Source organism: Aythya marila (assembly GCF_965140915.1).
Source record: "Aythya marila genome assembly, chromosome: 21".
Taxonomy (NCBI): Eukaryota; Metazoa; Chordata; class Aves; order Anseriformes; family Anatidae; genus Aythya; species Aythya marila.
Genome location: NC_139062.1, coordinates 6,565,381 through 6,591,982, shown reverse-complemented (window position 1 = coordinate 6,591,982; position 26,602 = coordinate 6,565,381). Strand labels below are relative to the sequence as shown.

Here is a 26,602-nt window from a genome sequence, read left to right as displayed (position 1 = left end):
CTGGTCTGAAAGAAGAAAATCATAAGTACTTTATAAATGGCCTCACATATTGCAAGCAGTCTAGGGAGATGATATCTGATCACAGAGGTCTAGACAGCCTGGGAGTTTCAATCTACAGACTTCCTCTTGGATTCAGCTCCTGGAAAATACAGCAAACCAGCTCCCAACGAACATGCCTTCAAACACTCCATTCTGCTGAAACTGAGTGAAGAACTCCACGAATGACATGGCAATGGCAGACAAGAGTTTGTAAATTCATGTTATATGGCCAGGAGATGTGTGGAAGTATGCCACAAATGGCCAGGGGAAGGTGGGTGGTGGTAGGCATGTTTCAGAAGATATGGGATGGTGCTGAACAGGGATAACTAGTCCAATTATTCTCATTTGTATTTCCCCTGCACTTGGTTGGTGGTATTTACACATACCAAAGACCTGTTGAGTAACTAAAGTATTTATTTCAGTTATTTATAAATCCGCTGACTGGCCATTCAGCTTCAGCCGTGGCATTTTCCTCCAGAGACCTGGGCTACTAGATTAGTTTTTTCCTTTGCTCGCCCAGGTTCTCCAAGAGGCAACTGGCTGAGACTGAAGACGTCTCAGAGCCCCCAGTGCATTGTCCAGCGAAGGGACTGCGTGTCCAAAGTGCACAGAGCACATCCACAGAGTTTGGTTACTGTAGTGAGGCATCCACAACCTAGCAGCTAATACAATTCAGGCTCGGAGAAACTGTGTGCTAAGCTCCTCTTAGAGGACCAGGCTTACCCTGCTTTTCTGTGGTACATGCACCGACCCACTTCTGACACTTTTCTAAGCAGTCAGACATCTCCAAGGGGCTCTGGCAGCCAGCTGTGGAGTCACCATTCCCTCCCACCACACATCTATCCTCCCCCTTCTTTCCCTCCCCCCTGTAAAACAAAAACAAACAAACAAACAAACAAACAAACAAAAACCCTTCTGTGATGCTGCTCATCATTGCACCAGCAACCTTGCATTGAGCAGGTGGTCACTTCATATCGGTGAACAACTGGAAACCCAACAGTTAGAAACATCTGTCAGGCCGCGACAAATTGCAAAATAACAAACAAGCAAACATGAGGAAATGTGCATATAAAAAACTTATTCTCCTGGCATATTGTCAATAAGCTGCATTTTTTTTTCCTTCCACAAGGAAAGGATTTAAGTTCTTGAATGATATGATGCTTGGAAATGTCATTTCCTTCTCATAAAAAAAAAAATAAAAATAAAATCCAACCCCAAACTCACAAATTGGTGTTAACAAAGCAATGTAAAAGGACAATTCTCCCAACAATGTCAACCAAAAAATAAAGGTACACGTCAGCATTTGTAATCAAAATCTACTACATACTGTACTTGGGAAGTCTTCTGGGAAAAGATCATTGGCATCGAGTGAGGACATCACTAAAAGTCTTGTGCATATGATATGTATGAAACAATGATGCCATTGGAGGGTGGATGGACGGACCCTTAGGAAACTGTCACTCACAAAACTGTTCCATGACAAGAGAAAATAAGAGATGTAAAAAGGACTGGTTTTCCCCATTCCCCACCCCCACCCAAGTGTTACAGATTCCTTCTCATTTGTCGGAAACAGCCTCTTCTAGTCTCAGTTTACTTGTTTAAAAAAAAAAAAAAAAAAAAAAAGAATGTCTTCAGCTTCTGAAGAAGTCCAACAATTTCTGAGATGCACTTGGTTCCACAGCACCAGAGAGCTTCAGCTCTGCTCTCTTTCCTCTTTGATTTGCTAACAGGGGCTTTCAGGAAGTACTGCTGCTGCAGGACATCCCCAGAGCTGCCACTCCATGTGAGAAAGAGAAGTGCTTCTCGGGATCTATCCTCGCATTCATCTTCTTGAAAACGTCTCATTGCTCCAGAGGTGTCTGGGCCCAGCTGCAGCAACTTTGTGCAAGAGGAAATAGATGAAGCTGCTCTATTCTCTTCCTTTGGAGACTCCTGGTCTTGGAGCCCTTTTCAAGAATGCAATTGCTTTATTATTATTTAAAAATAATTGTCTGTCTGTCTGTTTTCAAAATAGTTGTCTTTTTTTTTTTGTTGTTCCCTTTTTCCATTGTTTAAATTCTAGAAGCTCTTGGAGACTATTCATTGTTGATGATAGGGCATTTCTTCCTGTTGCCATGATCCTCAGAGCAGCTGCCTGTCTCTGATCCATGCAGAACACTCAAGAACTAGAGCTCAGACATACAGGGGCAAAGGGGAGCAGGGCTTCAAGGAAGTGGAGCATGAGGACACGTTGATATCAAACCTCCACAGACTGAATTTGGTTCATCTGTGCTCTCATCACCTGGATACTGTTCAGAATTTTCTTCTGGTGTCCTGCTAAAGTGACCCCAACTCGCAGAATGTCCCTTTGGGAGGAAAGAAACAAACACAGCATATCAGAAAAAAATAGAAAGTACATGAGAACAAGCCCATGTATAGCACCCCCTTGGAGTGTGGTGTGTTAGGAGCTGAAATCTCCAGCCTACATCTGTAACACTCTACAAATGCAATGAACATATGCAAACCTGGCGAAACCTCTGTTCTTTTGTCTTTAGTCTTGCTGGGTGAATCTCCCAATCTTTGCATTTTCTATATAAGTGCAACACCCCTAGAGTACTGGAAGCCTCAATATAGAGTGTAGAAGCAAATAGTGCATGCTCTGTGCAGCCCTTTTAAGTGTTTTTGTCTTTGAAAACCCTTAGGTTTTCCTGCCCTTGTGTCATTTTGTTTCTTTCTTTGCATGCTTGGATTTTCTCTATTGTTCTGTGAGATAGGAAGTTAAAACCTATTTAAACTTTGCTGGCCATCCAAATTTCAAGAAAACAGTGTCTCATGGCAATGCAGCTCCATTTACCTGACGAACTACTTCTGCAAAGACCAGAGCAGAGCACGGGGGACAGCTTTCCAGCCACTCTGCCCCCAGCCTGTAGTGCTGCATGGGGTTGCTGTGCCCCAAGCGCAGGACCCGGCCGTTGGCCATGTTGAACCTCATCCCATGGCCTCTGCCCATCGACCTGTCCTGCCCAGGTCCCTCTGCAGGGCCTTCCTGCCCTCCGGCACATCGACACGTCCCCCCCGCTTGGTGTCACTGCAAACTTACTGAGGGTGCACCCAATTCCCTCATCCAAGTCATCAATAAAGATATTAACGAGGATGGGCCCCAACACTGACCCCTGGGGAACACCACTGGTGACCAGCTGGATTTCACTCCGTTCATCACCACTCTCTGGGCCCGGCCGCCCAGCCAGTTTGTAACCCTGTGGGAAACCCTGTTTGTAATACTCTGGGAAACTATGTCCAAAGGTTTTTCTGAAGCCTAGGCAGACTACACCAACAGCCTTTCCCTCATCCACCAGGCAGGTCACCCGAGGAGATGAGGTTGGTCAGGCAGGACTTGCCTTTCCTGAACCCGTGTTGGCTGGGCCTGATCCCTTGATTGTACCATGTACATTGCATGATTGCATTCAAGACGACCTGTTCCATCACCTCTCCTGGCACTGAGGTCAGTCTGACAGGCCTGTAGTTCCCAGGATCCTCCTTACGACCCTTCCTATAGATGGGCACCACGTTAGCAAGTCTCCAGTCATCAGGGACCTCTCTGGATGACCATGACCACGGATAGATGATGGAAAGCAGCCCAGAAATCACATCCACCAGCTCCCTCTGCACCTTCAGCTGGATCCCATCTGGCCCCATGGACTTGTGACAGTCCAGGTGGAACAGCTTGAACTCTAATCATCTCTATTATTATGTCCATCCAAGCAGGTGACAAACGTGGAAGAGACATGGGAAGGAGCTGAGGGTCCTCTTTTGATTGTGTTGAAGGCACATGGTACGGACTTGGAAGATATTGTGAAGGACACGGTGAGATACTGGGAGAAATAGCATTAAGGGACACTGATCATGTCCATGAAGGATGCAGACCTCATTAGCTGGGCTGCCTGCAATATGTCTATCAGATAATATCACAAATAGAACCCACAAGATTCAGCAGAGTTGGGCTGTGGTGTGGGTGTGATGTCCTAGTCTGATCAAAGTTCTTCAGATTTTGTGGGCCCTCTTCCTCTTGTATGAACACAGCCTATACTGTGCCAAAACCATCCCCAGGGCCTTGGGGCTGTACCACGGATACACTGAAACAGCCAGAATTGCCGTGTGAATTTCCTGGCAGGAAATAAGACCAGAAAGCCAAAACAAGATCAGTTTGGCTGTTTCTGTGAATGGATTCTGATCGAGTGGTAGTTTTAAAGTGTGAAAATAGGCACCAAATCCAATAAACATTCCAAGTTACTATGCACAAAGACATCGTAGCACTTACTGATGCCTTTAATGCTTGGCGCTTTCTCAGGAAGGATTTCTAAATCTAACTGCAACCAACTACAAATCTTCCCCAGAGGCATAAAAGCCCCACTTAATCCCAAGAGATTTCAAAAACCACCACAACTGGATTTCAATTGCCTGCTCCCTCTGAAGAACTTGCTAAAATTTTGCCACTGAGGAAAGTTTGAGTGGATACAAGACAATTTAGACCAAAGTGAAACCACATGAAATTTCAGAGGCCTTTCCTAAGGAGAAATTTGTTTGCCGCGTGTTTGTTTTCATTGCCAATAAGCCAAACATGCAAGAGGATGTTGGGGTCTTAAAGGGTTCTCCAGTAGTTGCAGAACTGCCTGATGCCAGCCTGAAATCTCCATTTGTCCCACGTGGGGGCTTTGGAGACCCTCACTATTGTTTTCATTTTCACAATGGTGACATGCAGTGTGGAAGTGAATTCTGCAGATACAAAGCAATATACAGAGTCTGGACACAAGACAGTGTGTAGAACACAGACATTTCTGCAGAAACAGAATAGATGAACAGTGGGTCTGCAAGGTAACAGATTCTATAAAACTACATCATATAAAAATAATAATAACAATAAAATCTATTAATGGCCAATTGTTGTTAAACTACTGAGACTTTTCCTTGTACTTTGGGACTTGAAGCCTGGGCACTTACTCTACACTCATCTGCGATACTATGTCAAAGGTGGTGAAGCCAGCACTGGCAAAGCTCTCTTTGTACTGGCTCATCTTGATGGCATCCAGCCACTCATCCACAGTGTTGAAGCTGGTATAATCTGGGATTGTGCGGTCAAGTAGAGGGAGATTAATCCTGAAACACAGAAATAGAGAACAATCAAAACAAGCAATGATAAGCACGTGTATTTCTGTACCCTCCATCAGCTAGAAGGATGTGGACCAGCACCATTCATAGTGCCTGCACTGCAGTAAGCAGTACCACCCACGCTATCCTGCTGAACCAATTACTGTGCAGAACACCAGCGAAGTCTGTTTCTGGATCAGTTTGTAAAGGAAAGTATGGAGCTTTCAAAGACCATGGGATACAACTCTCAAATCGTGGCTGCACAAGGGGGTAAATGCACTCCCAGAATTGCACCAGTGCTTCTCATAAGTTGCTGCAGTCCTCACCTCTGTTCTTGGGAAACATCATACTGTTTGATGAGGCCTTACTTGCCTCCACTGCATGCAAGACTGGGCTACCAGAGCATCCATACCCATCCATCAATCACATGTACATGAAACCATGATGCTCCTCTAACCGTGCAGAGGACCTTGTCCAATTAAACTCCATGTTCCCAGAAATCTAAGCTGGCCAGAGAGACACAAGAGTGACTTTGACATCCTCCCATAAAGGTCCAAACTACACAGGTCAAGCAGCCTCTACAACAGCTAGCTCAGAGAGATGCGGGGATAGTGCCCACCAGGCCACAAAGGACGGTAGATCTGCAAATAGAAGCCAAAAGACAAGATAAGATGCATACCCAGAGGAGAGAGGTGCCATGGCTTTCAGGCTATTAGGATTTCGGATCATTTTATCTAAAGTATTGACAATTTGCCCAAATTTGGGTCTGTGGTTTCGGTCCTTCTGCCAACAGTCAAGCATTAGCTGATGCAGGGCATTTGGACAATCCATGGGGGGTGGCAGCCGATAGTCCTGCTCAATTGCATTTATTACCTGTGACAAGAGAAAAAGAGATCAATACAGTGGCAATAACATCTTTATCCCTGAATGGAGGAGGTGGCCAAAGAGGCACTTATTTAATTCATGATGTTCCTTTTCTCAGCTCCTGAGGGTGACTGTCATGGCCAACCACAGTGCAACAGGGCTGCTCTGCACACACTTACTGTAGCCTATTTCAGCAAACTCCTCTTGTAGCGACACAATACCCTCTAACTCCCAGCCTTCCTCATGTCCTCTCATGACAGAGAGTTCATGTTCTCATCTGGGTGGGCACTCTGTGGCCAAGCACCATGTTTATATCAGGGTACAGCACAGCACACCATTGTAACTCACAGGGAGAACAACCCTACCTAGGGAAGGGGCTGCTCTTAAGTGAGTTAAGGACCAGGGAAGCCGTCCTTATTTTCCTTTCTCCACTGCTGCTTTCTGCTCCTGCATACACTCCAACCTTTCCACGCAGCAGTGTCATGTCCCTGGGCTGAGTGCACTGAACCAGCAATGAGAGCTGGATCTCTCTACAGACCTTTGTGCAACAGACTGGAGCGTAGCTTCATCCACGCAGGTGAGTAGGACAGACACCTGGGTCAGCAGAGCCACATGCAGAGAAACTTTGCTATGGCATGCAGGGAAGAGTTGGAGCACATCTCGCCTACGCCAAGCTACAGCTCTGTGGGCCAACACAAGAAGATTTTGCCTGCCACTTGTCTGATCTTTCCTACAGGACCTGGGAAAATACATGGTCTTGCCATGTTCAGTGGAAATAGCACATGCACAAGATTAGAGGATCTTCTTCAAGAGGAACCCCAGCTCCCTATTCTGCATGCACAGCCCAAAACCTCCCCTGGGTGATCAAGGAAGACAGAAGTCCATGGTTTCTTCCAGGGGCATATGATCTCTTGACAGAGGAATGTGACAGACCTTCAACTCCCTTCCCTCCTGGCTTTATGCATCATAGGGTCATACACACAGAACGGGCATTGAAAGAAAAGCAGAAACTTTGTACACGTACATTAGAAACAGGCTTTTTCATGGCAACAAAAAACAGAAGCAAGGATAAAATGCAGAACTGAGGATATTTCAGTAACTGAAATCAGGGACAACACTTTGAAATGACGAACTCTCCATGGGGATGATAAAAAAGGGGAAAGAACTGAAAGAACCCCAACAGGGCTGGTAGAATGACCTTGATGTCTCTGTCTAGTCTCACTACTTGATCAGGGCAGCCACAGCTTTGTTCAGATATGTCTTGCATACTACTAAGGACAGAAATCTCCTTACTTGCCTGGTGAGCTACCCCAGGGCTGTAATGCCTCCCCATGGAAGGACAGTCATATCCATACAGCAGCATGAATATGTTGTTGAGCAGGAAGGCTGCATAGAGAAAGTGGAGGATACTGCAGATGGGAGCAGGGAAGGGGTGATACTGAGAGTGCTGTGGCAGTAGAAAGCTGCCACTCCAAGGGAGGGTAAGTGAAAGATCCACGGCAGGCAGTCTGGGGTGAGAAGTGGGGTATATTGGGCTGAAGATGGATTGTGGCTTCAGGAAGAGGATAGAGTAGTAGAGTGCTCCAAACATTGTGCTTAGCCAGGATGCTGGGCAGGCTGATCCAAGACAGCTTGGGGCTGGCACTGCTGCTGTCCACATGTGCCAGATGGAATGAGTCCTTCTGCCTCTCCTTCCTCCAAGAGGCAGCGCTGGCTGGATAAGAAGGTGACCCACTGGGCCTGTGTAGGCCTAACCTGAGAAATCACTGCTGTGGTTTGCGAAGCTCTTGGCTCCCATTCAGGGACTCTCCTGAGAGGTGCAAGCTGTCCCCTCTCCCAGCTCTCTCTCTGGATGGTGGATCCATCTGAGGCAGGAGGGGAGGGAGAGCAGGGGAGAGCAGCTCTGGGGAGATGCAGACATCAAGCACTTGGCTCTGACATTGACTGAATAATTTCCCAAGAAACCTCCTGCCTTGCAGCCAGAAGACACATCCCGCAAGGGGGCACAGGCTGCTCTCTCTATTCTCAATCCTGCCACCCCAGGCACTCACACCATAGGGTCAGGAGGCTAAACTACAGTGAGTATGTGCCATGTGCTAACGTGCAGGGTGCACCAGCAGCAATTAAGTGGTGACAGCCTCTGGGGCACGATGCTCTGTGGCACAAGCAGCGGGAGAAGAGGCTGGGGAGGCCTCCAGGAGGGGACAGCAGAGTGCCGAGCATACAGAGGGATACCATGGTAGGGAGAAGAGCAATAACATTTGTCTGCAGTAAATGCTTGAAACTGCAAGTGGTAATGAAAACCCTAATGTGAATGGGAAGGAAATTGGCATTTTGGAGAAGGGCATAACTTCTAACACCCTTCTTTGTGGCCAGAGAATTGATACAAAAAACTTTTCAAGTATGCCAGGGGCTGGGACAAGGCCATGTACAGCAAAAGGTGCTAAAATATCATCTGCTTCAGGCATTAGGCACTCACTTGAGCAATTAGAGCACCACAAAATTGAGGAATTTGCCCTTCTCTGAAGAAACCTGACATGGTGTGGGTGGAGTTGTATTGACCTGCAAAATGTCTAATTTGCCATTCAGGTGGGAGGAGTTGTGAAACTGGGTGGGAGCTTGGGTCTTACTCTCTTTTCCTGTAAGGCAGAGAAGCCTACAAATTCAAGAGTCCACAGATGGATGGACTTGGAGGTGCTTCAGGAGCTGTCATGTCAGTGGAAACTTTTATTTTTTTAACTGTCTCCTCCCTTTCCTCCCAGGTATCTGTCTGCCATAACTGAGATTGTTCACATTAATCTGATCCTACTGCAGTAGGGTTTATACAGTCTCTAACTTCTGCGACAGCAGCACAATGGGACCAGAACAAAGGTCAAAGAAAATCCCACTATTTCTTCCAAAGGTGGACACATCTCCCATAACAGGGAAGGTTCTGGACGTGCCATCAGCTGAGTCCAGATATAACCATGCTTTGGCCTTGCAATCTGCTCCTGATTTCAGTATTCCTGCTCCTTGTTTGTTAGTAACTCACATCTTGGTTGGTCATATCCCAGTAAGGCCGCTCTCCATACGACATCACCTCCCACATGACTATTCCATAGCTCCACACATCACTAGCTGATGTGAATTTTCGGTATTGAATTGCCTCAGGTGCTGTCCACCGTATTGGGATCTTTCCACCCTGCAGGAAAAAAAAAAAAAAAGAAAAAAAAAAAGAGAGAGAGAGAGGATGGTAGCAGAAAAAGAAAGAACAACTGAAAAAGATGTGTCCAACATATTTTCATCCAACTAGTGAAATCCTAGAAGGAAGGGACCTCAGGACTAAACACTAAATCAGGATGTCCATGCCTTTGTCTAACCAGGTCTTGGCAACCTTCAAGGATGATGATCCCCCCCAGTTTGTCTGGTGATCTGTTGCAGGGCTGTACCACCCTCTCAGGGAAGAAGCTTCTCCTATTATTCAACTTGAACATCCCAAGCTACATTTTTGTCTATTGCCCCATATGATATCATCTGGTAGCACTGCAAAGAGTTTGACTCTGTCTTCTTCATAACTGCTCTTCAAGTACTGCAGGTCACCTTTAGGCATCCATTCAGCCTCCTTTTCATTATATTAAATAAGCCCTGCTCCTTCCATCTGCCTACTGCTGTACAGTTATCTTCATCATGCCAAAATGCCTATTGTGCTGGTAGAGTCTTTTGTAGAAAAATGAATGACTATGAAATTAGAAAAATTCAAACTGTTTCTCTTTGAATCTCCCTCCATCATTTTGCTGTCACCTAGCTACCTCAGGAGCAGAATAAAAAGAATTAAAACTTTAGCTTTTAGGTATTCAAGCACTGTTAAAATTCAAAAGAGCTATGCCAGACATCTCACCACTAGCAGCTTCAAAAGACTGGTGAGAGATGATTTCCTACAGATCATGCTCCAGCTATATCAACACTCATTTCCAAGAAGTCCTATCATAGGCATTGCACTGGAGTGATGCTCTATGCCTTTGCAAAAAAAAAAAAAAAGGTACGTGGGAAAACTACTGGCTGCAATCTAACTGAACATGAAAGTCTTCAAATAAGTCCTTGGTCCTGGTACACATTTTGTATTCCAAGACAGGCCATGAGTCCTCAGTGGCACTTGTGTCACTGGTGTTGTGGTGTTCCTGGGAAGCAGTTACGTGATCGTGAAGCTGTTTTTGAAATTATTTCTCTCTCTAATTTAGAAAGATTTTCTGTGAGATCAGTGTCTAGTACTGCATGGCTTTGCCCAGCAAGCATTCACACTTCAGTCTGTCATTTCTGGGGCTGAGCCCATGACATGACATGAAAAACGATCATGGCTTCCCAGACAGCAGGACAGCACAGTTGGACAGTAATGGTAAAAATACAGAGACTTGCTGCCCTAGCAACAAATCTGTCAGGGTGGCATCTTGCAGGACCCCAAGCTGGGCCATGCTGGAACGGGATATTTCATTATCCACATCTAAAGGCTTTATCAGAGACATGGATGTGTTTGCAGACACGTTTGGAAGAAGGTTCAGTTATCCATAGACATGGCTACAGAGCCCATCAACAGCCACTGGAATGACAACTGGCAACAGAAAATCTTTCTTGGTTAATTTAATTTATCTTTGCCATCTGGCACATTATGCCTGTTGTTGGCACCCTGAGAAAAGCCTTCTCAATGTCAACAGGAGATGTCCCCTTTCTCTCTTTCCTTGACTCTTTCCTTCCTCACCCATCCCTCCCGCTCTAAAAGCAGCCTTACCAGTGCACTGGTGTAGGTGGGATCAGAAGTGTCATCCTCCAGAAAACGGGAGAGGCCGAAGTCAGACACCTTGCAGACCAGGTTGCTGTTCACCAGGATGTTGCGGGCAGCCAGGTCCCGGTGCACGTAGTTCATATCGGCCAGGTACTTCATGCCTGCTGCGATACCCCGCAGCATGCCCACCAGCTGGATCACGGTGAACTGCCCATCGTTTTGCTTAGGGGAAAAGGAAAGAATCTGCATGAGAGGAGCAATTCACAGCCCGCCAGGCAAACAGACAGTAGCCTTTGTTTACACCCCATTATGGCACAGCTATATCACAAGCACCATTAAGTTCCTTCTCAAAGTAAGAGTGTGGAGCGTCAAGAGCTCACAGGGGTTGGAAGTCACCCTCATGTCCTACAAGCATCACTGCCAACGGCTGTTGTCTGATCTCTGCCACACCTTGCACAGAAGAGGCAATCTATTCCTATCAGGTGAATTCAACATCCAGTCAACACAGTGATTTATTCATCTCAGACTCAAACGTGTAAATATTTAGACAAAGCAGCTGGAGTTGAAGCTCTGCTGTGTAAAAGATCTGGCAGAACTCACCTCCATGCCCACAGAGGCAGAGTTTGTAAATGTATCTGTGGGCATGCATACATGTAGGCACAGCTGCATGTGCTGTATCCCCAGCCGTACATCTACCAATGTGCTGCATTTTGTCATACTGTAACACACAACCTGATCCACCCACATTCACACCCTGGGAACAATATGCATTTTTATTGATAATCAGGGTAATTCTTGTTTTGTGGCCTGGTTACAAAGGCCTTTGGGCATGCATTTTTATTTGGGTACACCTCACCCCTCACCAATCACAAAACGGGGTGCTCAGCTTTTTCCTTAGGGCGATGCTGTGTAAGATGCACAGAAAGATCTGAAAGGCTAGATTGCCTGCAGAGGGGCCACCAGGCTCCAACATGCTCCACATGTCTTTTGTATGTGGATTTATGTAACAGCCCTCTGAAACTGAGCAGCACTTCTTTAGTACAAGTGGATAAACACATGTAACATGACAGCTCTTGTGCCACTTCTTTTCCTGAGACCACAGACCTCTGCAGCATGCAGCAGCTGCCTCAGTGCCAGGAGTTTCTGGGCATAGTTATAGTGGCACAGGGAAGGACCCCCCAGTCAAGGTCTCCTCTGGCCCTTCTCTGGGCCTGTGTGCTCCTGCAATCTCATACCCTCAAGAAGGAGTCCAGTGAGCCATTCTCCATGAATTCAGTAATGATCATGACTGGTGAACTCTTGGTTACTACCCCCTCCAGGTGGATGACGTTGGGGTGGTCGAACTGCCCCATGATGCTGGCCTCGCTCAGAAAATCCCGTCTCTGCTTCTCTGTGTAGCCAGACTTCAGCGTCTTGATGGCCACGAAGATCTCTCTCTTGCCAGGAAGCTTGAGATGCCCACTGCACACCTCACCAAACTCCCCTGTGAACAGAGAGAAACAGGTAGGGCTTGTTGGCCTTTTGGATCTCTGCCTTCCTCCCTAAGGGACCCTGTTCCTAAGGGACCCCGTGAGGAACACCCCTGAGCTGACCACTGCTTTGGATTTCCTCCTTTGTGCCACAGCAAAGGCCTCCATCCTTTGGTGAGGAGTGTTGGACACTGTGCACACACAGGAATTCCTTGTCTCCAGCACTGGGTGTCCTCCGGAGACCACCATGTCGCTGCTAGTCCAGGCAGGCTAAGTATAAGACCTTACTTACAGTAGTTTTCCCACTAAATGTAAGGCTAAATCCTCACCAAAGTCTGAGACCACAAAGGAGACTGTGCTGCTGAGGGGCAGCCAGACATGCACAGTTTACCTACCTGCCCCAATCACTTGCTCAATTTTCACACACGAGATATCGATTTCTTTTGCAAATTCCCTGACAGCCTCATTGGGATCTTCGTAGGTAAATGGATCAATATAAATCTTCATCCCTGGAGTCACTGCATAAAGGTGAGGGAGAGAGTCAGACAGACAGGCACAAATGGACAAACGGCTGGCATCAAGGACAAGAGAAACTTATTTGTTTGTGTACATGGGGTTGTGTGCACACGCGTGCACGTGTGGGCAGGTTTGTGTGTGTGTGTGTGTGTTTCTGTGCACAAAGATGCGTGTCCATGAAGTGGACCAAAATGCTGTTGATGATGAGGGTCTTTTTTTTTTAACCTCAGGAGGTTGCATAATCAAGGGTGTGAAGCAGACACAGCAAAGAAGTTTGAGAAACAACATGCAGAGCCAGGTTTGCACAGGCCTGGCTTCTAATAAACATTGGGCCCACAGTTGGCACACAGCAGGGAGCTATTGGCCTTTCTGTACTCACTTTTCTGGGCTCTGGCCAGCCCCCAAATTGGGAGTCCTGTAGAGAAGAGACCACAACTCACTAAATAAGGAGCCCAGCACAGAACCAGAGGCACAGCTCCCAGGTCCACGTGTAGGATGCTGGTCAGACCCATTCAGGCGAGCTGCTGCAATGTAAAGGCTTACAGACTCCCTGTGCCTTGGCAATCTGCTAACCAAAAGCTGTAGCCTTTCTGCAGCAGTCACTGCTGGGAATCTGAGGAGGGACTATGCCTTGTATCGGTGTCTTGAATGACGATATGGCTAAAATGCACTCCAGGCCTGTTAACAGTTCATCTGGTGGCATCTAGCCTATTCCAACAGTTGTGAAGGCACAGCTATTAATGCCATCCCAGCCCGAAGCTGTCATGTTACACACCAGACCCTGGGAGAAAGTGTGAATGTATGTTTACACATGCAGCAAGGACTGACAAACAACTGAGAGTTGCATTTACATAATCTTTCTTGAAGAGTGTCATTTTTACTGGTAAGTTATAGCAATGCAGCCAGAACACTGCTGTTCAGGCACAGAGTTGCAGTTCAGTACCCTGCCTTTCAGAATACTTTTCCAAGGTAAATGCAGAAACAGCAGTGAGTCCTGTGCAGAAACATTACTCATTTACTACATGCACAACCATTTTCTGAATAAGGCCCAGGTCTGTACTGGAACAAGCTATAAAAAGGACAGAAATCCTGAAGCTGCAAGTATACTATAATGTAAATGATAACAGAGATATGGACAAAGCAGAATTTCAGTAATCTCTAGTGAGGGAGGAAAAAGACATTGGAAAGGGCATGCAGCCAGGGGATGATGAGGAGAACAAGGGTGAGGCAGGCTGCACAGAGAGGTTGAAAGCAGGAATGCTGGGTGTGAGGAGTGTCTTGCAGTGCATGGGTATATCAGAAGAGGCAGGCTGCAAGAAAGGGCATGTTTTGTATTGTATCTATTACAGATACAGATATATAACATTACAGGTATAAAAATGTCTATTATATAGACAGATACAATGCGTAACATGGCATATATATATGTAAAAATATAGATGGATAAATCATATCTACTAGGATCCTGGAAACACTGGGATGGGCTGTGGCAAAGGCACCATGAAGGACAGTGGTCCACAGGATGTAGGCAAGCTGGGGAAAGGGTCTCTCTGCTGCCCACAAACTGGGAAAAGCTCAGGAATCTGAGCAGCAAGATAGGGTGTGTTAGGAGGGGCTGCACAGCAGAAGAGAATGAGGTTTTGGGGGCACACAGAAGGTTTTGTGTTTGATGTTGCAGAGGTCTGTAGAACATGCACGGGTTCCCACTTCATGGTCAGCACCCAAAAGCACACAGGTCTGGAGCGCATGAGCTTTACTAAGCAGGGCAGAGACCTAGAGCACAGGGAACAGGTGAGGAGATCTAGATGATGCAAGTGGGGATCCAAGCTATGAATGTCACTCTGAGCTATGAACGTCATTCTGGGGGATGCAATATGCTGGTTCAGAGATGCACACAGCATGCTACAGAACGCGTCTAGGAAGGGCATAGGGAAGCAGAGGCAGTAATTCATTAGATGCATACTGAAATGAGGAGAAGAAAGGAGGGTAAGTGGACATAAGCCAAAGGCACATAATGCAGTCCAAATCTTTCCAGTGGCTTCCTGAAGAAGCTCCACCTTGTTAGACCCCAAGGGCAGAAGCTTTCTTAGGGCAAGGATCAAAGAAATGATCTGGCCATGTTTCTTGGAGCCCTGGCCAGCACAAAGGTCCTCTTGTTTTCACATGCACACACGTGCCTGGCTAGAGACCCTGAGCCCTTCCCGCACAACACAAGGAATGAGTGAACAGGAACACAAACCCAAGAGAGAGCGGACCCCCAGGCCTGGTGGGGGACCACGGTACGTACTGTGGCCACTGGTATAGTGCTGCAGCTTGTCAGTGTACTCGGAGTCGGCACGTTCAAAGCCCCGTCTTCTGGAAAGAAAGGCATTCCTAAGCACTGTGCACAGACTGATCGAGGCTGAGAAACATGCTGTGGGGGAATCTTTTCCCTTCCTGTTTCCATCATCCCCACTTCTACCCCTGCCACCCTTCCTCTCTAATTGCTGTCCCCTCACACAGCCCCAGCACAGCAAGCCTCTGGGTACCCAACCCTGAGGCTCATGCGAGCTCAGGCATTGCACTCAGACTGACCTACCTATTGCACACAATAATGATGATGACTACAGCAATGAGGAACACCAGTCCTGCTGCAGAGGAGCCGATGATGAGTGGCAGCTTCTCCTGGACACTGGTCTGGTACTCAGCTGACATGCAAGGAAGAAAGAATGCGTTACTGCACTGGTTACAGGGTGGGTAGACACTGATACATTCATCAGGGCCAGAGCCCAGGCCTGAGCAATGGCCTGTATTTGCATGGTTATTGCTAACATGTTTCTTGGCATGGATTTTTTCTGTGCTAGCTAGCCCTGTCCCAAGCATGACTCAAGTTGGCTGTGAGGGGGATGCTCCCCAGCAGGAAGGCTGGATGGAGCTATCCTTTTTGGGTGGGAAAGTCAGTCCCGTGGAAGCATGCTGTGCCTTGCTACTTGGCCTCAGGGCCAGAAAACTGGCTTGACTTGTCTTATGTAGCTGCACAAATTTGGCAAGTAGAGACCCAAAGCTGTATTTGTCATCAACATCTCTGCAGATGAACATCATAAATTTTGTTCCCTCTAAATCCGACTGAATGGACAGGTCCTCATGCCAGAAAAGCATGGCAGAAATTGGCCTAGACTGTGTGATTCCCTGCATGGACCACCAAGCACCCATGTCCCTCACCAGTTCTTGCCAGATTGAATAAATGCACGTGACTTGTCAATGCACCCTTGATGGGACTACCAGGAAGGGGACCAGCACCACTACCCGTGTATCTCCATCTCGTTCAAGTCTCTGTAGGCCTTATTTCACATTTATGCAGTGACAGCTGAAGACTTACCTTCAGTCATGGTCTGGAAATACATCTTGCCACTATACCGGCCATACCCAGCCACTGTACGTGCCCGCACTTGGAAGACGTAGATGGTGCCAGCTTTGAGGTTTTGCACTGTCACAGTGTTGGTGGGGCTCTTCACTGTTGTTGAATTTAACTCACTAAGATCCTGCCAAGAAAATACACACATGTCATCAGAAGGGAGAGCCCAGGCTCTAGACCCTGCTCCAGAATCAGGCATGGCATGTCTAGAAGGAAACACAGAATGAGACAGAATGGGTGGCACAGGTTCGGTGACTGGGGAAACCACAGACCTTAGCAAAACATTCATTTCTCCAACTTTGTCTGCCAGCAGAGAACTACAGAAGAAGGAATGTGAGTAATGACATCACTTGGCTAAATGCCACATCTCAGGAAATGCTCTGATAAAGGTGTCAGCCTCAAACACCAGGTCTCCAAGTTTTGAGCTCAATGGGAATAAGAATTGCTCCCCTTTTCTGCACCCACCTTCTGTTAGCACCATTCCTCACCCTGTCCTGTGTCTGATCCAGCCCCAGCACCCTGTCTATTTGATCTTCCCCACTTTCTTTGGCCTATGCTGGAGGTAAAGCCCACCTGAGCAAAGGGTTTGGCACCTCAGGAGAAGTACTGCGACCACCCCTCCGCACAAGGCCTGCTTCACCAGTAACCACGGTTAAGATTTCAAACCCAAGGAACTGAAGACGAGCTGTGAGTGTGATTCCCCCACAAAAGGACACACACGCACAGACACCGATTTCTAAATGACATTTCTGTAGCTGTGTTGAAAGTGCTTATCCCTTCCGGTAACACCTCCAATCTGGCAGGTCAGGTTGCCTTGGCAGGATCACTGGTTGCAACAGATCAGTAGCTGACAGCTCAAAATCTGCGCTGGCAAGTTCACAAGGGAGTTACTGAGAACTACTAACTTCAAGTCACTGCAAAGGGCTCGGTAAGCCCAACAAATCCCACACAGCACAGGCTTGCCAGCGAGGTGAGATAACCTCACTTCTCATGAGCAAGCAGGCAGGGACTGACAAAGAAGTCACACAGACAGGGTCTGCACAACCCCATCAAGTGGGACCTGTGATTGAGGGACTTCTCCCAGCTATGAAACTCCACTGGGGTGACAGGGAGGAATTTCTTCATGCTACTATGAGATCAAAGTGAGACTCTCAGCAAGGAAAGTGAGAAACACATCCATTCCTCCTCACCAGTGTCTTCAGCAATGGACTCTCAAAGGACAGAAGGTATTAAATAGGCAATCAGGCACAAGCCCTCTTGTGTTTGAGATTTCCTCACACTGTGGTGCAACTTGTGCACTCTGTTGCTCTCATACTGCTTTGGCTGCCTTTGCTTTTGATGAAGCAAAAGTCAATGTAGAGCCACTCAGCTTTGTTTGCTCCTTGCCTGGAAGGGGCTGTGTCATGCTCTTGTCTTAGCCCTCTCAGCTGCGGGAGCACAGGATGAGTCAGAGATTGTCTCAGCCACCACTGAATGATGGAGCTTGCCTTTAGGGCAGCTGATCTCCTTTCTTTTCCTCTCTGCACACTGTTGACTTTGTTTTCACGTTCAGCCACTTCTGAGAACAGATCTGGTGCCCTCACTCACAAGCTGTTCCAGAGGATGCTCTGCAGCCAGATGCTGGGGTATGAGCAGCATTAGAGGCCCACAAAGAACAGTCATTCCCTGTGGTGCTGCATACAGCAGTCTGCTGCACCAGTATCCTCTTCACGTTCATGGGAGAGTCTGGTGGCTCACGCTGGAGTAGAATTGCAAGTGCACTGGTATTTGCGAGATAGATTACACTCATGACCTTGGTTTGTGCAGACTATAGCTGGAAAGCAGACAAAGAGAACATTCAGGGAGTTTACTTCTTCTTGTATTAAGTTTTTGATTCAGCAGTGTTCTGGTGTGGGTAGCTGGTAAGAGAGTGGTCTGGCAGGAATGGATTTCTCCAAGTGTGCAGTCAAACTTGGAGGCTTGGCACTGCTGATGGCATATCACTATGGCATAACACACAGCAGCTCTGCAAATGCCTGAGACTCCACCATTTACAGTGTTCAGGAACAGTTTTATCCATGTAGGCCTGGCACTGAAGCTGCTTGGGTATCACTGGGGTGATTGGTACTTAAGACTAATGACAGTGAAAAGCTCCAGTACAGGTACTTAGATAAAAAGATCTTCTCACAGAAAACTTACTGCCTTGTTTGCCTGAGCAGGCCTCAACACTCCCTTGGACCTTTTCCCAGGGAGGTGAGGAGAGAAATAGGTCAGCAAGTGTTTACAGTTATAGTGCCCAAGGGCTTGGATGAAACCTCCCAGGCCTTTGGATGGCGTTAACGTGGTTGTTTTAAAATCTTTTGTCCAACTGTTCGACGAAACCTCATCCCCACAGACCCTCATACTGGAGGACTTTAAATTGAATGCCATAGGCACGCTTAGGATGATTTATAGGCTAGGAAACTGACATCTGTCTGTCTCAGGAAGCTGTGTTCATGCCTGTGCTCTCTTTCAATCCACCTCTTGCAAGGAAACAGCATTTATGTGTCTCCACAGTCCCATAGCTGGAACCAGGGTGAGCGTAACTCCAGTATAATCACTCTCCTCAAACCTCCCTAGCACCTTCCATGAAGCCTAGCTGGGTAAAACTTTAGAATGGCTTGCCAAATCTCTTATCAAACCTACTCTTTCCCTTCAGCATATTGCTCAGACATCATCACTTCAGCAACCTGCTTGTTCACTTCAGACACTGCTCTTTAACCCTTCTGAGCTTCTCTGGCATGTCCAGGACATCCCAAGTGGTTTAAAGGCTAAGCCCCTTGGCTGTTTCTCCTACCTTGCTTTTGCAAGGCTTTTCCTGCTGATTTTGGTTTGAGCTTGGAAATCCTAATTCAAAATAACATACTTCTAACTTCCTGATAGATTTGATCTTGAGTCCTCATCTGATTCCCCTTCCTCTAAGCCAAATCTAAGCCGAAACCCAAGGCTGATCTACAAAGAGTTTCTTGAAACGCACGTAGTCTGTGAAATGCCCAAAGAATTTGCAGAAGTGGCTTCATGTTTTATCAGCCAAGAAAAAAAAAAAAAAAAGAAAGCAAAGAAAAATAAAATGTCAACCAGCTTAATCTGGCAGACAGCTGCTCTGTGCGTGTCAACAGCAGCAATCTGCTGTGGTTCCTGAAGCAAACAGTGCCACACATACAAAGCTAGCCCATAGCTAGGACACCAACTAATAACACGTCTGAATTTCAGCCCTATTAGAAAGGATGCTCAGAGGTGGTAGGAGGGCCCTGCTGGCCACTCTGGGGATGGATCCATGGGGCACATAGCTCCCAGGTTCTTCTGGGGTGAGAAAGGAGTGTCTGTATGGACAGCAGCAGTCTGGGTGTTAGCAGAGAGGTTGTGGCTCTAATGAAGCTGCCTCTTCAACACTCAGGACACTATGGGATGGCAAAGGAGGAGGAGAGTTAGTGAATCCAGAACTGATCCATAGTAAAATATCCTGCATCCAAAGCACTGATCAGCTGAAGCACTTGAATACATTGGCTGCTGCTGACTGCTACCAGATCAAACCTTGTGTGTGCAACCGGGACTTCAGACTAAAGGCTAACAAAGAGTAGTTTAGGGACATGCCTTCTGAGAATGACATACAACTTTGTGGAGATAAAGACACACTTTTGTTCTTCAACCAAAGCACTGGCAAAAAAAAAATGTTCCAAGATGTTCAAATACCAGGACAGAGAGAGCTGCAGCAACAGTATGTGGGGCAGCTGGTGCTGTCCTCTCTGCCAGTGCCAGCACCCTCCCAGGAATCAAGTGCCAAGAAAACCATTGCACAAGTGTGGCTCGGGCTGCTTGTCCTTGTGATCAGGGACAAACTGTGTCCAAATCTCTGACAACAGGGGGATTACCTTATACACGATTACCTTGTGGTTGGCTGCCAAGAGAGGCTACGAACAGCAGCTTCCCCTTTAGTCAAAAACTCCCTCTGTTTACAGCCTCTCCCAGAAAACCAAGGGGAAGGGGAAGAAAGAAAGAGGATGAGATTAAGAGAAAGTAAGATTGGGAGAAAGAACTCCTTGAGATCATTCTGCATGTCCCCAGGGAAAGGACCCCTCTTGCTTTCCAGATCTGTCTTGTTACTTCCTCATCCATCTTGCCACATATTCTGGGATCATTTCCAAGGGTCAAATAAAAGGCTGTGATTTATGCAATATAGGTCAGGACCTATTTAACAGCCTACGAAGAAGCTCCCCCACCTCCCCATTCTCCCTCTGGCTCTTGGTGATGAGAAAATAGGTCACAGGCAGGCAGTAGGGGGGATTAATCATTTCTTCCAGCAACTGCTGGGAAAAAAATCAGTTCCATTTAATCATAAAGCTTTTTAATTAGTTAGTTTGCATTTTTAACATATAGTTTATAAGCTCTTGTTCAAGGGGGCAGACTCTTGGAAGGAGAAATCTCCTGGTTACCAGTCCCCACTTCCCCTGGGTATCACAGATGAAGTTCACCAGCCATGCAGAGCTTGGCAGGTCCTGGGACCAACATCAGCATGGTCTTCAGGTCCCTCAGCAGCCACACAGCTCCAGACCCACTCCTCCACTGGGAGGAGGTGGAAGGGACATGCTCCTCAGGGAGGAAAGATTCAGAGCTGTGTGATCCCTACACACCCTACACATCAGCCTCCCACTGAATCAAATCAGCAGTACAATATGTTCCATACACGCAGTGCCTAAGCATCAGGCAGAGTCCCCTGGAACCACACTGGGCTCCAAAAGGTTGACAGTCAGTGCCACCCACCTGGCCAGCTGCAGTGAGAGAAATAACCTCCTCAGTAGTGGTTAGGCAAATGCAGCAGCCAGGGTATGCCCTTTGCACCACCTCCTCTCCCCAAACCCTGCAGCTGAACCCTGCCGAGGTCCCGCAGTACCTTCTCATAATATTGCAGCTCGTAATCCAGGATGACTCCATTGGGTTGGTCAGGCTGAGACCACGAGAGGGTAATGCTGTCCACGGTGCGGCTGACCTGGTGCATGATAGACACAGCTGAAGGAGCTGGAAGAGAGAGAGAGAGAGAGAGAGAGGCCTCAGTCAGATGCTGGTCTGGATATGACCCATATCCCTTCACTGGATGCAGGCAGGCGTGTTATTGCCATTTGGAGCTACTGAATTTTCTTCCAGCAGTGGCAGGGCTCTCCAAGGGTCAGCAGATCCTGAATTCTGCTGCTTAAAGGGAGCAGTTAGGGTTTCCACCGATCACTAAAAAATCATAATTAGAAACCATGTAGTGGAGCATCTCTAACAGCAAAACTGGAGAGAGACAACTCCCAGGCAAAATGAGCCTAGGTTTGGAGCAAACAGAGCCTTATTTCCCTAGAAAAGTTCTACAAGCCCAGCAATATGCAATCCTCCCTGCTTGCTATGGAGCAGTAGGAGGTTTTATACTTTGAAATTTGCACAGAGAAGGTTTATAAGGCACAGACAGATGCAGGAAGCAAGCAGCTTCTCTCCTCGTTGGTATGCTGGGTCTGCAAGTTGAACATGCCAATCAAGGGAGGTGCACACAGCAGCCTGAGCATGCAACATAAACCTGACCTGACATGCTGACAATGGTAAGTTCTCTTCCCCGTCAGAATGCCCTGGAAATAGTACACCCAGAGACTTTTCCCACCAAGCACAATGGGACCTTCCAGCAGCTCCTCAGACAATCCAGCCAGCTGTCCACCCCTGCACTGCCCATGAGGCAGGCAGGCACACACGGCCAGGTAGGAACATTTGAGCCATTCTGATCCTGTTTGCTGTGGACCAGGGCAGGTGAACAAGCAGCCAGGACTGCTTCAGATCTGTTTAGCTCGAGTGTCGATTGCAGAAATGCCGCGGCATTGCAGGTACCAGCCTACAGCTCTCTGCCTGTGCTGACTCCTCTTCTGTGGCTGACACCGGTGAGCTGAGCGTCCTTGCCCACCCTGCACCCAGACTGCTGGTTGCAATTCCAACACAGCCTCCACTGACGTTAGACTGGAGGCTACTCCAGACCTCAAAATGCAGCAAACCTGGACTTGGAGAGTGATAAGTCCAGCACAGTGTCAGCCCTGGCAAGCCTGACAGAGCAGACTCACTGCATCAGCAGCTTGAGGGCAGAGAGGAAGCCTCAGGGGTGGGAGAGGACTAGAAAGTGGAAGTGAGAAAACTTCCCCATCACTCACATTCCTGGCCTGTTACAAATGGATGCAGAGAGGCTTGCACTCAGAAGTGCTTTTACCAGGTCCAAACCTTTCAATATTTCACGGAAGAATGACCCACGTGACACCCACTCTGAGAAACAGCTTGGAGGAGAGGCACAGAAAGTAAAGCTCACCCACCTCCAGCCTGGTTTTCCTTGGCATCATGAGCAGTGACCGAAACCATGCCAGCTGAGGATGTGCATTCACAGCAATAGTAGGACTGCGCTGCTTCGACCAGCGTGGCTACAGCACATTTCTTGCACAGCATCACCTCCCAAACTCCAACCCCTCGATCCTTTTCTGGTCAAGCCAAGCCTTTTGAGACACAAACTCATTGCTCACCAGTCTCTAGTGATGCATCTCAGAGACGATACTCTCTGTATCATCTCACACCTTCTCTTTCTCCTGATATACTCATCTTTCTTCCCTCCTTATTGCCCCAGTCCCACTCCTTCTTCAAGGCCCACATTTACAAACTCCTGGGATTAGTTTCTCACGCTGGTGCTCAGATAAAACACAGGTAGCGTTTCTGGGGCCTGCCAGCTGTTGCCAGAACTTCTTATTTTTCACAACAACACAGATTTCATAGGATATCTGCAACCTCCAAGAAAAGCACTTATCTTGCTGGAGAAAGGCTTTGGAAAGATGTGACCAAGCTACAGATTGCCCCACAGCAGGGATTGGGTTTTGATGGGGATGGGTACATAGCCCATGGGCTCTCATACATCTGAACTGCACGTGCTCTGTGGACTGATCCCACAGTCGCACACGCTTTTCCAGGACAGAAGCCATGTGTACCCAGAGCTGTCCCACCACAAAACCAGGAGGTGACCATGCCCCAGGAATCAGACACAGGTTCAATAGTTGACCTCGCAACTGGGGAAGGTGCGCTCTTCTACTTCCATGCACTCGCTGCCAACACGGAGAGGCATGGCTCTTGCAATGCTGCTCCTGCTTCTCCAGGCAATGCTGAGGACACTAAAAACAATAACAGCTAGAGCAGCATGTGTGTAAATCATTTGTGACCACCCGTGGCCCAGATGCCTGAGTACTTGGTGAACATGTGCTAGTGTTGTGGTTTAACCCGGCAGGCAGCTCAGCATCACACGGCTGCTTGCTCACTCCCCCTGTAGTGGGATGGGGGAGAGAAATGGGGGGAAAAAATGTAAAACTAATGGGTTGAGATAAAGACTGCTTAATAGGACAGAAAATGAAAGGATAATAATAATAATAATAATAATAATAATAATAATAATAATAATAATAAATAATAGAATGTACAAAACAAGTGATGCACAAGGCAATTGCTCACCACCTGCTGATCAATGCCCAGCCAGACCCCAAGCAGCAGCAGCACTCCCCGAGCCAACTTCCCCCATTTATTGCTCAGCATGCTGCCACATGGTGTGGAGCATCCCTTTGGCCAGTTTGGGCCAGCTGTCCTGGCTGTGTTCCCTCCCAGCCCCTTGTGCACCCCCAGCACCCCCGCTGGCAGCCTGGTATGGGAAACCAAAAGTCTTTCACTTAGAGTAAGCACTGCTCAGCAACAACTAAAACATCAGCGTGTTACCAACACTGTTCTCATCCCAAATCCAAAACACAGCACCATGCAAGCTACTAGGAGGACAATTAACTCTGTCCCAGTTGAAACCAGGACACCTAGCCTGGCTCACAGAGTTAAACGGTGGGGCTCAGTGCTTGCCTAATCCAGTTAAGAGACGTTTAAAGCCACTTCTAAAAGGGCACCACAAATGCTGTCACACCTTGAGACGCTTCACACAATGCCCCGGGAGTTTGTGATAGAGGGTGCTGCAAATGGGGAATCAAAGCTTAAATACAGCGTCAAAAGCACCCCTGAAATTTAACTCATCTCTGTTTTGGGAACAGCAATGCATAGTCCCTGTGCTGGCCTCCTGCATATATGGGAGTACACCTAAGAACAGAAGAACTGTACCCAACAGCAGGATGCCATGAATTAAGCCTTAATGAGGCAAATACACAACATCTTAGGATGGAGGCAGGTGAGATGAATGGCTACAGCAACTTCAGCTCTTTTCCTACACCTACGGTGAAGGCATCTCAGGATAAGCAGGAACCTCCACCATTGCATCTTCTCAGTAACTGTTCTTGTTCCCAGAGACATCAGGAAAATGTCCGATAATAGAATCACTGAAATATTTAGGTCAGGAGTGACCTCTGGAGGTTTCTAGTCCAAATGGATGGTGAGTATCATAGAATCATAGAACAGCTTGGGTTGAAGGGCACCTCAAAAATCATCCAGCTCCAACCCCCCTGCCATGGGCAGGGATGCCACCCACTAGATCTGGTTGTCCAGGGCTCATCTTGAACACCTCCAGGGATGGGGCATCCACAACCTCTCTGGGCAACCTGTGACAGTGTCTCACCATCCTCTGAGTGAAGAATTTCCTCCTAACCTCTAATCTAAATCTCCCCTCATTTTGTTTAAAACCATTCCCCCTTGTCCTGTCATTATCCGACTGAGCAGAGTCCCTCTTAATCTTTTTTATGAGGTTGAGCAAAGATGGCAAAAGACTTAAAATATCTAAGCTGACTTTCCTGAACTGTTGTTTCTGAATCAGCTGCACACAGGTTACTTCCATTGGGTTTCTGAGTGTTTCAAAGGGAAGATAAAACAAACTGCAAAAAGGAGAAGGACAAAAAGAAAAAAAGTTTTTGTTCTTTCAGCCTGCTTTGTGCCAAAGCCTACTTTGTGCCAAAGTGTTGCCCAGAGCACAGCTAAGCTGCTAATGCCAAAGATTCAATGGCAGCACTTAACCTGTCACGGAGGGATCCATCACCTTGTTCCACAAACAGTGACTTCTCTTTGTTGCCTTGTGACAACAGAGTGACCACTTCCAGGTGCAAGCTTTGCCCAGTACCAGACACTCCCTTAACCATTGTAAGGTTCTCCCTTACTCATGGGAGGGGTTTGAATCCATGTGGATGCTGCAGAAGGGACCTGCCCTGTGACACATAAAGCAGATCAAATTTGGAGCGTCCCAGGTCTCAGAGCCACCATCACTTTGTAAGCAGGGGCAGGTTTATCCTGAAGGTGTCTCCAGGTGTATGCATACAGCAACAATCCAAAATATAAACAGAGCTGCAATTCTACAGGAGAGGGAACTTTTCTTTGCTTGATTGAAACCCTTGGACCCCACATCACTGTGAGGCAAAATGAATAATTCAAGTCCCTGAAAGGCACTTTCCTACCTCATCGTTATCTGGTACGGCCTCAGATTCTTTGGATGCCTCTTAGCAGAGCCCCGTGGCTGGAGAAATAAACCGTGCCAAAACCACTGCTGGAGTGTAAAACACGCTTAATGAAAATCCACTGATGTAAAAAGGCAGATGACCTGTCCCCTGCTGTAACAAAACCTGCAGTGCATTGTGAGGGGAAGCAGCAAGCACCTCTCATGTTATAACCTCCCTGGTGCAGAAGCATGGAGGAATGTTAGGGATACTTCTACAGACTTCACCCCAAGCATCTGCACTGCCACACAACACCGAGCACAGCCAGATCCTTGTCTTGGCTGGGGCTTGGAGCTTTTGCAATTAATCCAATAGGCTCTGAACTGGCTTCCCTGGCTCAGGGGCAGCTCTGCCTGTAAAAGAGCCTGAATAAATCTACAGAGGTCTTTTTTTGGTGTTTTTTTTTTTTTTTCTTTTTTTTTGGTTGTTGTTGTTTTGTTGTTTTTGTTTGTTTGTTTGTTTTTTATGGCCCACACACAGTGCAAGCAGCTGCCTGAGTTCAGGCAGGAAACTAATGAGAAGGACAGGGTTCAAGACATATTTCACTCTCAGGTCTTGACAGCAGAGCCACATACCTGTAACCTCCCCGAAGGAGAGGTATAACCACTGAATTTTGCCAACATTGTAATGACAGCTAAACAGACCTTGTACTCACCAGCTACCCTGGTCTAATGCTCCAAGAGCATGCCTGGACCACTGAGCTCCTCCTGCCTTGAGCAATGCCCCTTGCAGTCCCATGGTGAAGTGTCTCTTGAAGCCAGGACATCCTTCCCTCACTGCTCTGCCCCTCTCACTTCCATCTTTACTGGCTGGAGATACCTGAAACTGGAGTCAAAGTCTGGATGGAGGATCTGAACTGGATTCCTCGTCAGCAGCGGGCTGGACTGTAGCCCAAACAAAGAGCTCTCACCGCACAGCATATCAGGACAACTGCACTGGCGTACTTAGGAGCCTTCATGGAAGGATT

General features: G+C 47.4%; 1 protein-coding gene across 3 annotated transcripts in view; it reads right to left on the bottom strand.

The window, feature by feature from the left end:
• Positions 1 to 1,673: 1,673 nt before the first annotated feature.
• Positions 1,674 to 26,602, bottom strand: part of EPHB2 (EPH receptor B2) — a 118,397-nt gene continuing 93,468 nt past the window's right edge. For 2 of the 3 annotated variants that reach the window (XM_082776809.1, XM_082776811.1), the window contains 11 exons: positions 21,072 to 21,196; positions 16,127 to 16,289; positions 15,347 to 15,455; positions 15,056 to 15,123; positions 12,648 to 12,770; positions 12,019 to 12,266; positions 10,790 to 11,005; positions 9,059 to 9,208; positions 5,843 to 6,036; positions 5,017 to 5,172; positions 1,674 to 2,384 (listed from right to left, as the gene is read on the bottom strand). In XM_082776809.1, the coding sequence (XP_082632935.1) occupies positions 2,276 to 2,384; positions 5,017 to 5,172; positions 5,843 to 6,036; positions 9,059 to 9,208; positions 10,790 to 11,005; positions 12,019 to 12,266; positions 12,648 to 12,770; positions 15,056 to 15,123; positions 15,347 to 15,455; positions 16,127 to 16,289; positions 21,072 to 21,196 (1,661 nt within the window). In that variant the 3' untranslated portion in view covers positions 1,674 to 2,275. The remainder of the gene's footprint in view (positions 2,385 to 5,016; positions 5,173 to 5,842; positions 6,037 to 9,058; positions 9,209 to 10,789; positions 11,006 to 12,018; positions 12,267 to 12,647; positions 12,771 to 15,055; positions 15,124 to 15,346; positions 15,456 to 16,126; positions 16,290 to 21,071; positions 21,197 to 26,602) is intronic. The other variant, XM_082776810.1, reaches the window with a different exon arrangement.